The sequence below is a fragment of the Lepisosteus platostomus genome, chromosome 10 (assembly GCF_059453375.1).
Source record: "Lepisosteus platostomus isolate fLepPlt1 chromosome 10, fLepPlt1.hap1, whole genome shotgun sequence".
NCBI classification, from domain to species: Eukaryota; Metazoa; Chordata; class Actinopteri; order Semionotiformes; family Lepisosteidae; genus Lepisosteus; species Lepisosteus platostomus.
In genome coordinates, this window is record NC_142620.1 from 52,772,092 (window position 1) to 52,787,895 (window position 15,804).

The 15,804-nt window shown below is 46.2% G+C and overlaps 1 protein-coding gene across 1 annotated transcript in view; it reads right to left on the reverse strand.

Moving 5' to 3' along the window:
* gpc3 (glypican 3) overlaps positions 1-15,804 on the reverse strand; it is a 117,116-nt gene that overhangs the window by 30,041 nt on the left and 71,271 nt on the right. The window contains exon 6 of the mRNA XM_088597171.1: positions 10,538-10,649. Coding sequence (XP_088453297.1) covers positions 10,538-10,649 — 112 coding nt within the window. The remainder of the gene's footprint in view (positions 1-10,537; positions 10,650-15,804) is intronic.

Below are 15,804 nucleotides of genomic sequence, written 5' to 3' on the forward strand. Positions count from 1 at the left end.
ACGGACAAAAGCGATCTGCCCTGCTCTAGGTGACTGACCGGTACCTGGAGGGAAAGGGAGGAGAGATGGACCACACGTGGACAACAGGACGGAGGGGACGTTGCTGAATTTAAACAACTACTTTTTACTCCAAGCGGGTAAGATTCTGTCGCTTGTCTAAGGCTCCCACGTGTCTTATCAGAGGTTTGGAAAGTCTGGGGGAATGAAAGTGCAAAGCTAAGACTGGAAACACTGTGAGCACAGGGCACAGGAACGAAAGAACAATACAGAGAAAGAGAGACAAGGAGACAAGAGGGGTTGTCAAGATGCACTGGGAGAGAGAGCAGTGCGCACTAACTCTTTCATGAAAAAAAAACAGCACACTCAAAGGTGAAGAGCACCAGAACGAACAGTGTGCTCCAACGCTATCTAGCTGTAGATACAATATGGGTTACGACGGGACTGTGGGACAGATTTTAACACAGGGCAGCACTAGTGAGGGAAACTCAGCCCACATGTTTCCAGATGTTCCCTACTTCCTGAACGAGAGAGGGGCCGCCTGGCGACAGAGCCCCCCTGCCGCGATAAAGGATAAAGGATCGGTTTAGTGTCGTTTTATACGAGGTGTCAAACTTCATTTCGAGAGCCCCGACGACTGCTTTCCTCTGCCTGTGCTTGAAGAGAGGCTCCCCTGCTGTGAGTTCACTATATTTAAAAGGACATAATAGACTCCAGCCCCGGCCCCTAGCTGTGTGGATGTGGGGGCCCCTGGCGAAGGGAGGGGGACACACGAAAGAGCAGAAAGAGCACACTTGGGGTTAAACCTACAAATGCCCTTTCCAATGACGGTGTAGAGCAATTCAGATGTGATTATTTATGATGTACCTCCATGTGAATTGAATCTGAACTCTACCACGCAATCCGACGGCACATTCCACACATGAATCACTACCAGACTGATTGAATTTTTTTATTACCCTGGTGTGCTTTTGCACGGCTCACATTAAAAAAAAAAAAACGCAGAAGAGGATAGATCCCTTTTATCTCCCTCCAGAAGTAAGCATGGGAAATCAGGAAAAGCCGTGCAATTGGGGGAATAAAAGTTTAAGGCTGTAGAAAAGCATTGGAACCAGAGCCAGGCATCCATCATACAGCCGGGAAGGGTATGAGTGTGTGTCCCTGGGTGTCTGTGTGGCTGACAGTGAGTGGGTGGGTGTGGGTGGCTTCACTTATTTAAAGGAATGTGGCAGCCATGGAGAGGACCTCTTATATTCCAGTTACAGCTGAGCTCAGTGTCTGATGGCAGGGCAGCATTGTGTCCTGAACAGCTCTCCGGATCACGCTGCTGGTGTCTAATCTGCATGGAGACCCGGAAAAGCCTTTTTTCTGGGGATCCACCAGGCCCTGTACACTGAACTGCCAAACTGAGCTAAAGATGAAACGTGAGAGGCCATCAATCCCAGTCCATGGTGTAGGGCTCAGTCTCTGTCCATGCTCAACGAAGTCCAGAGGTAAGAGTTGAAGTATTTGCAATCCTACTCAGCTGGAGGGACAGGGGACCCCGTAGCGATCTGCTCTAGGTGACTGTCTGACCAGCAGGAAAGGAGAGAGAAGAGGTGGCACTGTGCATGTTATAGAAAGCTATGATCGATGGCAGAGCGACCCTCAGACAGGCGTAGCCCCGGGAGGAACCCGGGGCCGCAAGGTGCGTTCGAAGTGTCGATGATCAATGTGTCCTGCAACCACCTGCCCCTCATGTTTTGGACAGTGTTCTTCCCACGAAAAAGAACAGAGCTTTGTGGCAGAGCTTGCTGCTGTCTAAGAAGTAGCTCTGTGCAGGCTGTGACCCTGCGAATGACTAGAGGGACAGAACAGAGCTGTGCCCGACATATTTCAGTTGCTGAGGAGAAGAGGTTCGGGGGGTTGAGCCCTTGTACAATGTTGCTAGGTTGCTCCACGTACAAAGTTACTATTGATAATCTAATGAAATCATACACTCCCTGCTACCCAGGAAGGTCAAGAGAGGAAGCAGCACCTAGGAATTGCATGATCACTCCAGTAGACAACCTGATCATTTCCATCTGCAAATACTTTCAACTTAAATATGAACTTCTTTGATTGACTTTGAACAGAAATCTGAACATAATTAAATTGTTTCAAGTATTAGCATCCAGTGAGTACCTTTTCATATCTTTACTAACAGTAAAGACTTTCAGTGCCTGTAGCTTTGAAAACCATTTCTGAATGCCTCTGAGGGGGTTTCTGTTACCCACTCCCAGATTAATACATAATTTACTTTTAAAATCTAAAGAATGCATTCAGTAAACACGAAGCAAACAAACTGCTGTTTTTGTTCCAAACTTCATTTCTGTTTCTTTCAAAGAACAAGTAAGGGACAAATGTGAACTTCTGCTATTCTTTGTATATTTTCCCACTGGGATGCTAGCAGTCACAAGAGAGTTGCAGCCAGCATTTTTCACATTCAAAATCTATTTGACAAATACAGCCTTTTGGAAACAGGAATACTTTCGAGACTGGACATGTCAGAATGAGAAATGACAGCTTGGGAGCATTAATGTCATTAATTTTGTTAATGTAGATGAACCTGGTTTTGGGAGAGGAGGTCCTATGTACTGTGGCTCATGCCTTGCTGACTTAATTACAGTGTGGTTCTGGCTCTCTGCTGATCAGGGCAGAAATAATTACTCGAAAGCGGTGAAACCTGTTTGATAATTAGTGGGTTTTCATACACAACATTCAGCGAAACGACGTCACTCTAAGAGGGTCAGACGGCTTGCACCTGCTTACTGAGTCACAGAACAAACAGACAAACAAGTAAACAGACTATAACAGAATAAAAAAAGAATGAATAAACCAAAGGGAAAAACATGACTCCTGCGGCGATTAAGAAAGCAATGGCTGCATATTATTAAGCTACTGAATGAGCTCTAAGAAATCTGGATTTCAGTGAGCTAGAAATAGGGTCATAAGTCAATTATGAGCAGCATCAGTGTTATCACTGTCAATTATACCACTGCACCTTTTTATAGTATGCAGATATCATAAGCCAAAAATCTATTATATAAACGCAACATTCTGATGAATGGATACTCACTGAGGTGCCATCACAAGCTGGGTGCTGACCCCTGTTCAGCTGTTTGCAGAGAGGCGTGAGGGTAAAGGCGTTTAAAATCATGGTATGGGTCACTTTGGTCAAGGTGTTTGCGCTTTAACTACTGTGTGATCTAGACCTGAAACACTGAGCTTTAATAAGCCTGAGATGACTCGAGGTCTGAGATGTGTGACACCCAGAGTCACAAGTGAATAAAGGTGAAACCGACAGCTGTAAAAATACAGAAGCTAAAAGCAAGCCAGGCACTGTTCTCAAACTCAATGTTGCACATACGGAACAAAATAATAATAATAATAATAATAATAATAATAATAATAATAATAATTCCTTACACATATATAGCGCTTTTCTGGACACTCCACTCAAAGCGCTTTACAGGTAATGGGGATCTCCTCCACCTCCACCAGTGTGCAGCCCCACCTGGATGAAAATACTGGAGGCACGTCTTTACACAAAGGGCTGTGGGAGTGTGGAACAAGCTACCCAGCCAGGTTGCTAAAGCTCACACCCTGGTTTCTTTCATGAAACAGCTTTGTATCGGTTAGCTACTAACTGCCCAACGGGCTACCAAACCGAACTACCAAACGGCCAAATGCCATCCTCTCATTTGTAACCTTTCTCACGTTCTTAGTATTTTTACATTAAAATCTATTCCTGGTTTACTACAGTCGAAAAGTTTGAGAAATGGTTCTAAGTCATTGCTAGTACAAGTTATTTGTAAAAAAAAAAGAAAAAAGAAAAGTCCAGTCTTGAATATTCTGTGTAATACTCTGGTGATCTGATCACCATCACACACACATTACATGTGCGTTCTTTAAATCGCGTTCCCCTAGAGAAATATGGCATGAACAAACCCAAAGCATAGGCTGACAGAAGGACCTGCCATAAGTAACTGTGGCCCATAGGCCCTGTCAAGCACAGGCAAAAATTCCTCGCAGGGGTCTGGTTTATTTTCTCCTCTGAATTCCAATACCTGAAGCCATAGAACTTTCCCAGGTCCTGGGATTAATTAGGCTGGGAGCCGGGGAGGAAGCCTGAGGCTGTCTTCCATCAGCAAACAGCTCAACCCAGCCGGTAAGAGCCGGGCGCTGAGGGCTGGGGTCACCCTGCCACACCAAAGAGATACAGGCAGGTGTGTGTGTGTGTGGGGGGGGGGGGCAGGGCGTGAGAGGCTTTAAGGAAGGATGCTCAGATAGCGGCCAGGGGATGGGGGCCGGGGAAGAAGGCCGGAGAGGAGAGGCTGCAGGCTGAGAGCGTGAGACTGTGAGGCAGAGAGAGGCCAAGGGGGAGAGAGTAAGGAGGAGGGGGAGTCTGTGAGGGAGGAAACATCTTGATCCCCGATTTCCAAACTCAGTGGGACCCAGCCCTGACCAGCGTTTGTGAATTTGACACTTGCGAGTAAAGAGCTAAGCGCCCAGTTAGACCAAAGAAGTCCATCGACCAATCAGAAGACAGCTGCACTCAACCGTCTCCCAATCACAGCGCTGCTCTCTGGGGACTGCCCAGAGCTTCCTCAGTGCCAGTTCTGGCCACAACGGAAGCCTTTTACATTTGTGCATCTTCAAATACTACGGCAATGAAAACCAATGACCAGAATCCCATACAACTCTTTTAACACGCCGCTCACATAGGATAGATGGAAACGCTGAGGGATTCTGAATGACATTTTTGTAAACTTACTTCATGCACATGCTTCTTCATCCACCCAGAGGCATTTACAGAGGAAATAAATATCTGCTACAAAGAAAATCAAGAAATGTATGCACATTCCACTTTTCCAAGACGTTTGTACATTCCACTTATTGGAAACCATTGCACAGTATTTATTACGTATGTTCTCTGCAACCTTGAGCTTTGTGTTGCTGTATCACGTGCAGCAGAGCAGTATTTTCTGAACACTTTCACCTGTATTATGTTTCACAAGAGCAGGACCCCAGTGGAATCGAGCTTCACGGCTGACTTCACTGCGCCTGCCCTGTGGTTTGTGGGATAGGCATTGGTCTCTGAAGAGCCAAAGCCTGTTCGCTTAACAAAGGCATCTTTCATCCCCAGTTCCTGCGCCCTTCTGAGTTCCCAGGCTTCGCCGCGGTGGGCTGCTGTCTTCTGCAGTCTGCGTCCCCTTATGCTTATCCCGTCCTTCCCCGAGCCTCCCCGTGCTCTTCCAAACTTTCCCACGACCATTCCTCGCCGTCGCCTCCCGACGACCATGCTTCCCGTTTGCCGCCATGACACCATTTTTTTGGGAGCCCCTGACTTTTACCCCCGGAGCACCCGGCCGCTTGTTTGGACAGAGTCGCCAGAGACAGAGGGAGCCCAGCCACAGGAAGTGCCCTCAAGCCATCACCGTGCCGCACAACGCGGAGCAAATCCCCCCTTTTGAACCCCCGGCTGTTCTCCGTCGGACGCGGAACAGGAAGAGCCACATGTAATTGGGCAAGGTGCTTGGGCTGGCCTGCCACATTGATTACAAGTTGTTTATTTTGAGTTTAAAGGCACATGAAGAAATCTGACCTGCCTGGAAGCATCCTGGGAATATCTGGCGTCAGCCCTGAGCTCGGCCATAGAGTTCGGGGGCAAACACAGCCAGCCAGCTGAAGGGAATCATTATTGATCTGAGACACATTCAGCTATTGAGTTCTAATGAAGTCACGACACAGCTTACACTATGGTCACAATCACATTAACCTCCACGCACCAGTGGCAGACAAAACACTCAGCTTTGCCACTGGACAATCAGCACAATTCTGATTTCTCAGGACCTGTGTAAGCGCTACTTGTGGTTGTTTTATAGCTCAGCTTTGGTGCACTTAACTCACACAAAAAGCATGATTCATGCAACAGGCCCTAAAATTTCATTGGTCAAATAAAAAAAAAAAAATCAAATGAGTTTCCTACACATTTATACGAAACAGCTTATTTTGAACTTGGCCCCAGTCGACCATTACGTCAGTCAGTTTAGGCGTGAGAAAGTGTTGTTTAGGAGAAGAAAGCGGGTTTTTGTTTAAAAGCTGTCTCAATAAGTTCACTGTGGCCAATATGGGACATAACATTATTGCAGATTCAAATTGCTCTTTCTGCAAGCCAGTGGGGACCCAAGAGATAAACATGTCATTCCTGAGTTAAATCCTGGCCAAGAGTCAACTGGGGTCCAGGATTTCAACAGCTTGCTCAATTAACAGCAGGCTGTGAGCCGATGCATAGAGAACTATGGTAAAACACTGGGGAAATGGCCATGAAACGCAGCAAAGCACAAAAAAACGAGACGCATTTCTGCAAGAGTACAGTACACCATGAAATAAATCAGCTCAGGCATTATGCTCAACAGTTCAACATTGCTGGCGCTGTTGGAGTCTCAGTCCACTGTCGGACTGAGAAAAAAACATTTTAAGGTGATATATACAAGATGGGATTTGTGCTGAGGCACAGTTGTGTGGCATTTTGGCATGGTGTTGTGGCAGAGCGGCGTGGCAGTTGGATCTACTGCTTCTCGCGTCCTGTGTTTGAGTGCACCTGTCTGTGTGGAGTCTGCATGTTTCCCATTCTGGAGTGCATGAAGTTGGTGGGGGTTCAGGATAATTTCATACTCGGCGGGGGGGGGGCTGATCCCATTACTACCCGTTCCGGCTCCGGGTTTACTGAGAAACAGAACTTAGGAGAGCTCAAAGGACGTAAATGCCTTCTGTCCTCTTGTGACATGTCCTGTTCATGTACATGGCCAGCCCGCAGCCAGAAATGAAATCAGTGCACGACTTCTGAAAAATATTTTTTAATCGGCACCGGACAGTCTCTCCTTTCGTCCGGCTTGGCTCTGTTCTGAGGGTCAGTCCACCACCACAGTCTGCAGTATACGTGAAGGCCTACTCAGTATGGTAAACTGACTCTTTAGCAGGTGTGTCCTTCTTTGCTTCCCACAAGCCTCTGCTTACTCTCTCTGTGGCTCTTGCCTGGTTGAACCAGATCGACGGTCTCCAGGTACGAGTCAGAGCTCACCATGTTTGTTTACCGCCCAGAAGAATAATGGAAGGCACAGCTGTGGAAGCAAGTTTCTCACTGTTCCTCGCATTAAGTTTTTCTACTTTTTTTCTTGTTTCCTGTTCTTCTATCCAAACACAACATTTCTGGAATTCCAATAAGGCCCACGGGATGTGGATCTTCCCTCCACGATCTCTGTCTCTGCCATTATGAACCGCCGGGGGCCGAGGAGCATGGACACGACACACCCCTTCGTCAGCTTGTTTTTAGTAAAAAGGAAAAAGAGCCTTTTCTGGTAAAGGTATCATGTCTCTCAGGTTGCCAGAGGATCAGGGTCTGAGCTTTGTGCTACAGGGGTTCTCGGAGGGGAGGCTGTACTCCTTCCAGATGAATACCTAGACTGTCATGCTCTGCACAAAGACTGGCGGTCCCCTGGGCAGCTTGCACAAGCCTGGCCTCTGGGCTATAGGGTTACCCCGAGGTAGCAGTCAAAGCCAGGCTTGTATGAGCTGGTTGGGTAAACTGATATTTAAGAACCTTGAAAGGATCCTATCCATCTCACAAGCGTTTAATCCACATTTCAGAGGAATGCCATTCAGGGAGGGCTTCGGGTTAAACTGATAGCTGCCTTTACTGCACTTCAGTTTCCCGTTTACTGCTGAACAGGTGCTTTTTTTGGGGGGAAAAAAAAGGTCTGCTCATGTATTCATTTATATTACCGTGAGCCCCTCTGAGTTAATGACAAGTGCCTGTAGTTAACAGAAAGACCAAGACTGGGACACCTGCACGAAGCACACTGAATAATACAGCACCGCGCACGAGGCCTAATTAAAAATACAGCACCGTGAACAAGGCATAATTTAAAATACAGCACCGTGCACAAGACATATGAAAGAATATTGTGCCATACACCAGGCGCAATTAAAAATACAGCACCATGCACAAGGCATAATTAAAAACACACTGCCACATTTGGGAAACATTTAAGTCCTGTTCACTTTGCCACCCTCCCCCCCCTTTTTTCTAAAAAAGGAGGAAAAGATCGGAATGTTACAAAACCAAAAAGAATGTTCACGTTTACTTTACTGAGTCTACTGTTTCTATAAGAAGTATAATTAGTGTACGAATGTATATAACCTTGTATCCTAATTCATGACAACAGCAGCTCATTCGGCTCCTCTCAGTTGGTGCTTTATGTTTAAGAAGAGCTGAGGTGTGATATTGGAGCGGTGGGACAGGTGTTGCCTGACAAGTCCCTGCTCTTCCTCCCTGGTCTCCCCCTGGCGGGAGTAGCCCAGAGCTGGCGCGTCTGCCTGCCCACTGTGCACGGGGCACGAGAGAGAGCTGTGCCGCTGAGGGGAGACACAGACGCCCCCAGGCAGGCCGGGGTGCGAACGCGAAAGCCAAGTAAGAAAAGAGCACGAATCAGTGGTCCTGGGATTGCCGGGGCCTGTCTGAGCACAGCCCTGTCATAAACCAGCCTCGATGGACGGGACAGATAGAGCCCTGGTTACCTTGGTAACCGCGGGTTCAGATCTCCACTCGAACCCGGGCTGGCCTGATCTCACCTGCTGAACGTGGTTAACGAGCCTCACCCCAGCTGACAGCTCCAACAAAACCGCCATAGCAATAGTAAATAAATCTGTAAATAGGCATACAGAAACTGGCAATGAGATGCTGCCAAAATATTGAAGGAGCTGGTGAGATGAGATTATCACGCAGAGTAAGTCACTGGATTCTGTACACACCATCACAAGCTCATCAGCAGCATCTTTTTTCTGAATCTGATTAACTTTTTAAATATTGTTATACATAGAGTACAAGTATTTTTGTCTGAGTTTTTACCCTTTGGGGGAGCAAACAAAATACAATAAAATTTCAAAGCTTTGTTTTTTAGGATCAGGTCAACACATTATGGATGAGGTGCTACAACGAGCCAACCGAGATGTTTTCAGAAACTCTCAAGGACAACAGAACTGATGGACACAATTTTAGCACTGACACTGTTCATTCCTGAAGAAATGTACTGTATATTAAAAGCTTGTGAAAAATTGAGCAAACTGTTTTTTTTGGCTACAAGCACACTTTGGGCGCTAGCAGCTAAATGGTTCCAGATCAAGAAGCCGAGCATATTTGGAATATTAATAATAATATTATTGGTGTTTTACACATCAGGATTTGCAGAATCTTTTCCTGTTTTCTCCAAGATATACCAGTACCGTAACACTCTACAGTTCTGCACATTATGTTAGAATTACAGTAGGTTTAATTTTTAATGATGCTGTCAATTACACAAGGCTATTTGCAGCCAGATTTTTTATATTTTTTAACAAATGTTTATGCAAAAATATTTTGACATAAGAAGAAGATCATCTTATTTATCTTTTAATACAAAATTGTTACAGATAGACCAGCAGTCACACAACTTTCTCGCCTTTGCTGTTTTTGGATTCCCTTATATTTTGGGACTTATCTATTCATAAAATTTATTAATTAAAATACAGCATAGCTTAACAGCAAACAGCTGTAAAGAGGAACTGAAAAACACAATCTTTAATTTATGGAATCTCTCCTCTCTTGGTAAGTAAAGCTTAGAGAAAAGTTCAGACTGTCTTTTGAACTTGTTGGACATTTTTCAACAATTCAGTAAAGAAGACATTAAGGTTTCATTCATGCCAAAACAAAAGCTCTGTTGAGAATTTTAAAAGGCTTGAAAAAATCTGTTTTTGTGTGATGCCTGAGAAAGAGGTAAGCAACTCTGTTCCCCCTGCCTCACACGTGCTGTGACGTCTGACTCTTTCCCAATCTCTGCGGTCACCCGTCTTCAAAGATGATCTCTCCTCTGTGTAATCCTAATCCCTTTTGGAAAGTAAAACGCTACAATCTGGCACAGAAGAGGAGACTGTCACAGCTCGAGTTCAGTATCCTGCAAACAGCTCCTCTCTCCCCTCCAAATTAGCAATTAAAAAACTCCTCATCTGTGGCTGGATTAGGGGAATAATGGTGAGGTTTTAGATTCAGACCCAGACTTCAGCCCAGGTACAGACAGTACATGTCTGTATGAGAAAAGCAGGAATAAAAACACCTCTAGCTGCCCCGTTAAGGAAAACATCTGCTCACGAAAACCATAATAAGTGACTTTTTTTTTTTGAATCCCCTTTGTTTTTCTTTAAACTGCCGTGCTCAAACACCCGCATCTCCCATGCCTGTGACTCACACTGACATACACTAAGCTGGAGAATGGATTTGCTACACTGCTAGGTTAAAAATAAATGTGCAAAAATATTGGGCAAGCATATTCCTCCCCCTGGCTGCGTAATTCAAAGAGCAATTTCAGGTACGTGTATCCCCTGCCGTCCTGCACTGCCACCTGTTTGTTACCTGTCCTGTGTTTTTACTTATTATGGGGAGGGGCCTACAGTGTAGTGGGCACGCGTAGCTGGGCTCACCCACCTGGTTAATGTGTTTCAGTTTGTCGATGATCTGGCTGATCACTGGCTCTGGCGCCTTGTTCTTCGTTTCTGTGCCGTGTGCCTGGGCGCGCTTTGCTCCTGCGGACGGGAACCTGGGAGGCAGAGAGAAAGAGGCAGCGTGTGTCAAACCCCACGGCACTGTCCCAGAACCCCCCGGGGCAGGGGCTCACTCCATAGCCAGACCATCCAGTGTGTCGCACGTGAGGACTCATGGGTAATTGATCACTGCGGCAATCACGCAATTCAGCATCCTGTAATGGGAAGCCCTCACAGGACTGGTGCTGCCTGTATCGTATGAAGGGAATTTGATTTCACTTTAGAGTTGGTTGTACTGGGGTATGCCAGTTATACCATGCTTGTCTGCACAAATCAGAGAAGGTCAGAGCAAAAATCGTTTATCCATTTTTAACCATTCTGCAGGCTGACACCATTGACTAGGCATGCAACCCGGAGCATTGCCACATATCAACCCCTGAACTTTTTGAACACTTAACGAGCAGTGCTACCTGTCAATGTTAACTTCTAAATAAAACAAAATGCATTTTTGTGTTATTTTCAACTTGTGTTGTTGGTGTCTTCTGTTCTGTTCTGCTCTGCTCTGACCCGTCACATTTGCACTTATTTACGGATTGCATGCTTGTTCTTACACTTACGTCACATTTGCACACTAACACTAACGTTGCAAGAACTGTGTATTATTAAGAATATCGTATTAATTTTGTGCAAGGACGTTGTGAAGTCCATAGGGTGACGTTCTAAAAGAAAAACATAAGACAGCACTGTGACATGTAATAAATGCAATTATTTAACTTCCCTTTCTTACTGAATAAATATGGGGTGGCGAAGCTTAGTGGGTAAGCTGTTGGCTGGCAGGTTGTGGGTTCAAGTCCCTGCTGCAGATACTGCTGTTGTACCTGGAGTGACGTGCTTGACCCCACTCCAGTCACAGGCTCTCTAGCCCACTTAATGCTACAAAACCAGGTGAGTCGCTGTGGCTCTGGGCTACACTTCACCTTCATAGCTATTACTGTATAAGCAATCGGCTTGATCTATATCGCCTCACTTTTCAGGCAAATAAACCTCAGTTCGTATAAGCATTCTGCCCATATGACAGGCACAAAGAAGGCCGCAGATTTTCAGAAAATGCGTTTCACAGTATCCAAAGTAAATGCTTCTGAAATCAACGCACTTAAATGAAAGGGGGGTGTGGTGAAACTGGCTTCGCTATTATTATTATTAACATTATTGACAGGTCTGGCCTGCCATGCCACCTTTTCAAAGAGTGGAAGAAGCAATCCCCTGAACAGATTCTGAAACGTGCACAGTGGTCACTGCACGACACTGGGCAGCATTGTTCTCAGCTGTGCATTGCAACTGCCCCTCTGTCTCTACACAGTGTTCTTGCAGGGAGTTTATGAGACAAACCCAAATATCTTTTTTGCAGGGCGAGTTTTCCAGACATTCCTCTGGGCTTTTAACTCCAACGGCGCCATCTCCTGGTAATAGCGAGCACTGACATGGGCAGATTTTGAAGAACTTTTGTACGCCACAAGATGGCAAAATCATTTCCCAATGCAGCTCAGACCTCCTGGTTCTGTCAGAGCGACGCCTGCCTTGGGCTGCATTGTCTGTCATGCCCTGAGCAACATGCGACACACCAAATAAAAAGTCTCCGCTTATTCTCAGGAACAACAGCCCCGTGCTGACAGACGCCCAGCTGTGTCCCATCATGGAGAGCAGAACCGTGAGATTTCCGCGCAGTGCGGCGCAGTGACTGAAGGCTGTAATTACAGTAATCCACTGGAATGTTTGTTGATATAACATGAGTATACACTCCTAAAGCTAAAAAAGGGAATGCCAAAAAAAAAAGAATTAAAAAAAACAAAAGACAGCTTTGTTTAATGAAGACAGTCATCCGGTACATCAGAGAATTTAAATGAGGCAGGACTTTGCAGCAAACCGCACAAGCAGGCTCACACATGCCGCACAAGCCTGGTCCATGTGGACCATTTTGGCTACAGAGAGGAGCTCGGCTCCTCTGTAGCTCTCCATGGCTATCTGGGATAGCATCCTGCAGGGCGTCCCATGCTCTCAAGCACAGCTTCAGAGGTGACATCAGGGATGTCAGAGCCCTTATCAAGTCCTGACAGGGGGACAAAGTTTCAGCCCTGGAATTAAGGGCAAACCCTTAGCTTAGACTGCTTTAACTGGGTCTGAGAGCATCACTTTAAAACAGGTTACCAAGATGGAGGGCTGGAGTTTCTTTTTTAACGATATGTCATGAAGCTTTTGGAGTTGCATATTAAGAGGAGGAGGAAAGATGTGTTGCTAACTTGGCAAAGTCCCTGATTTACAGCCTGTTCCTACAGCGCAGTGAAAACCAATAATGCAGGACTCGACTTTCTGCCTTTACCCAGGAGTTTGCCAAGGACTAATTTGGGTTGATATTAAACACGATTACGTTTAAATCATATTAGTAGGTGGTTTTGGGATTCAATCATCCAAGCAAAGCAAGCCTGGGTATGAAATATCCCTGGCGCTATTTTTAGACTGGAAGTCTAACAGAAAGCAAAAAAAAACACGGGACTGGAATTTCCAGATTGAATCAGCCCCAGCCGTTCGAGCGTGGCCCATGCTTTCCTCCAGCTCCTAATCAGAGAAACAACAAAGCAGCAACTAAACAAACTGGTAAAAAAAAAGAGATTTAAAAGCTTTTAATCATCGGAGAAGTGAATTGCTACAACGGCAGAAAACCTGACGAGGAAGTAGCTTGCATGTTATTATAATTAAGTTATTAATTTGTTCCGTTTTTCATGACAGCGAGCTCAGTGACATGCTGCCACAGTGTGCATCACAAGACTGTCTTAAGCTCCTCTGGGTTGTTCAAGTTTGCCAGAGCCCCCAGGGTACGTTCAGGACTCCTGTATCCTTAATTGCCTCCAATTAAATTTTAATTTTTCTTGATACAAACATCCATAATGAGCACAAATGAGGCACGCCTGTAATGCCCGCTTTGACTTACAGACATGCAATGAAAACACCAGCTGTGAGTCTTGTTATTATTCAAATCAGGTGAGCGGGGAGCTAATTCTGAGAATCAGCTTCCTGCTGGTATTTTTTTACTCGATCTGATTGAACGTAATAATTACGAACGAAGTTCGACTGCAGTTTTTTATGTATTAAATTGGTCATTAAAGCCAATTTAGAATGGTTTGTCTTCAAGGGAAGAGTGCTGTCATCAAGCACTTCCGCTGTTTGTTTTGTTTTTCAATTTGCATTAATAACACTGTACATATAAGCCACCATCCAGCAATCCGTAACGCGGGGATATGGAGATTCTGTTTTTAAAACTCCTAGCAAAATTCGGCCGCTCTCCCCAAAGATCCGAGACCGAGGAGCAAACGGGTGTGCTGCAACCTGCCTCTGACAGAACAATCTATCTCAAAACCAGGAACCCAAGTCGCTCTGAAGGCGGAGTAACTGTTAGGGCCCGAGAGGCGTTCCTGGTAGTGGACACCTCCTTCCCTGAAAGTCATTTCCAGCTTAACTCGCACGGCCTGTGTAGGACAGCAGAGCCCAGGGCGCCTCCACGCTGCACCAGGCGAACTGCGCAGGACGCCACAGGCACCCTGCTGCTGCAGACCTGCTAGACACTGCAGTTTGCTGTGTTTTCTACGGCTGGAAATCACAGTAAGATATAACTGGAGGTGGGAGGAGACTGAGACCAGTTTTACACTGGCTTACAAACAACAGTCACACCAGCACAGAAAAGCCAGGACATGGACAGCTAATTGTGACCATTGCAGAATGATATCCTCTTTCACCTGTTCGATTTTTAATTACTTTTTTCCACTACTGTAATCTACCGAAGCCTTGCGGGTCTCTTGCAGAGTAACCACTGCTATAGGGGAGGATTTCTCAGGGTGGAGGAAAATTGCTCTCAGTGGTCAGTGACACCCTGTCCCCCTCAATTCCAGGGACAGAGAAAGACATATTTTTGGAGAGCAAGGGAGACAGAGACAGGGAGAAGGAGAGAGTGAGACAGACAGGAGAGAGTGAGACAGAGACAGGGTGAGAGAGGTGTAGACAGAGAAAGGGAGAGAGAGAGGGAGATAGAGACAGGGTGAGAGAGGTGTAGACAGAGACAGGGTGAGAGAGAGTCAGACAGAGAGAGTGACAGAGAGATGGGCTGTGAAAGACACTGAGGAAGAACAAAGTGGACAGTAAAAGGGAAAAGAAACATGCATGACGAATAATGGCAGAAGGAAAAATGAGACACAATAGAGGTAAGTGAGGGAACAAGCATGAAAAACAGAACGAAGAGGCAAGAGTCTGAGAGCAGAAAGTTAAGGTGCAAAGCAACTGAGAAACACGGGCTGGGAGAGGATGGAACAGGGCACTGGGAGGGGGATAAGAGAAGTGTGAGCTGGCCGCCTCTTGTGCTTCCAGTCCAGCCCCTCTCTCCTCCAGACTCAGCGCTGCGACCACCTCAGCGCACCACCGTCACCTGTCATCAAGGAGACTTTGATGGCCTCCGAAGAAAGGTGAAGTCGTAAAAGCACACCTGTCCGGCAGACATCAACGAGCAGGCGGGGCAGAGTGAGGGAGTGAGCCGGCGACCCCCGGCTGAGCCACGCCCCCGTGAGGTCAGAGGGCAACCGTGTCACGCGTCGGAGCTAACCCACACGCACAGCACCGCTCTCGGGAAAAACTCCGAAATGTGTCCTGAATCCCCGCTGTAAACCAGAGCAACCGCTCCCGAAAGAAATCATGGAGCGCCGCGCTTCGGCACGCTTCCCTCAGAGAGGGTCTCCAGCGCAGGGACAGCAGACAGCGCCGTCAGCCAGCCTGGGCTGTGGGAGTCAGTCACAGGAACAGAAGTCTGGCAGGCAGCACCCAGGACAGCCGCCAGCTCTGTGGGTGCTGACACCCTCTCCCACCACCTTTCTCGCCTCCCTTATTTTAAAAAAGAAAAATATACATGTACGCAAATATATCCGAATTTACAGATGACAAATAATCTCAATTCTTATTTTTTTTCCCTTCGATGCAAGAGTGTTACACCCACTTATCTCCCCCCCAAAACGAACTAAAAAGGTAAACAAGATTCGTCTAGTTGGCCCTTTCCAGTCCCCCTGTTACGTTGTCGTTTAAAAAAAAGGTGACGTCTAGAAACATTTCGCTTTGGATCTGACATTTTGACCATGATACTTTATTTGGGTAACCAAATATACTGTAAAACACTTC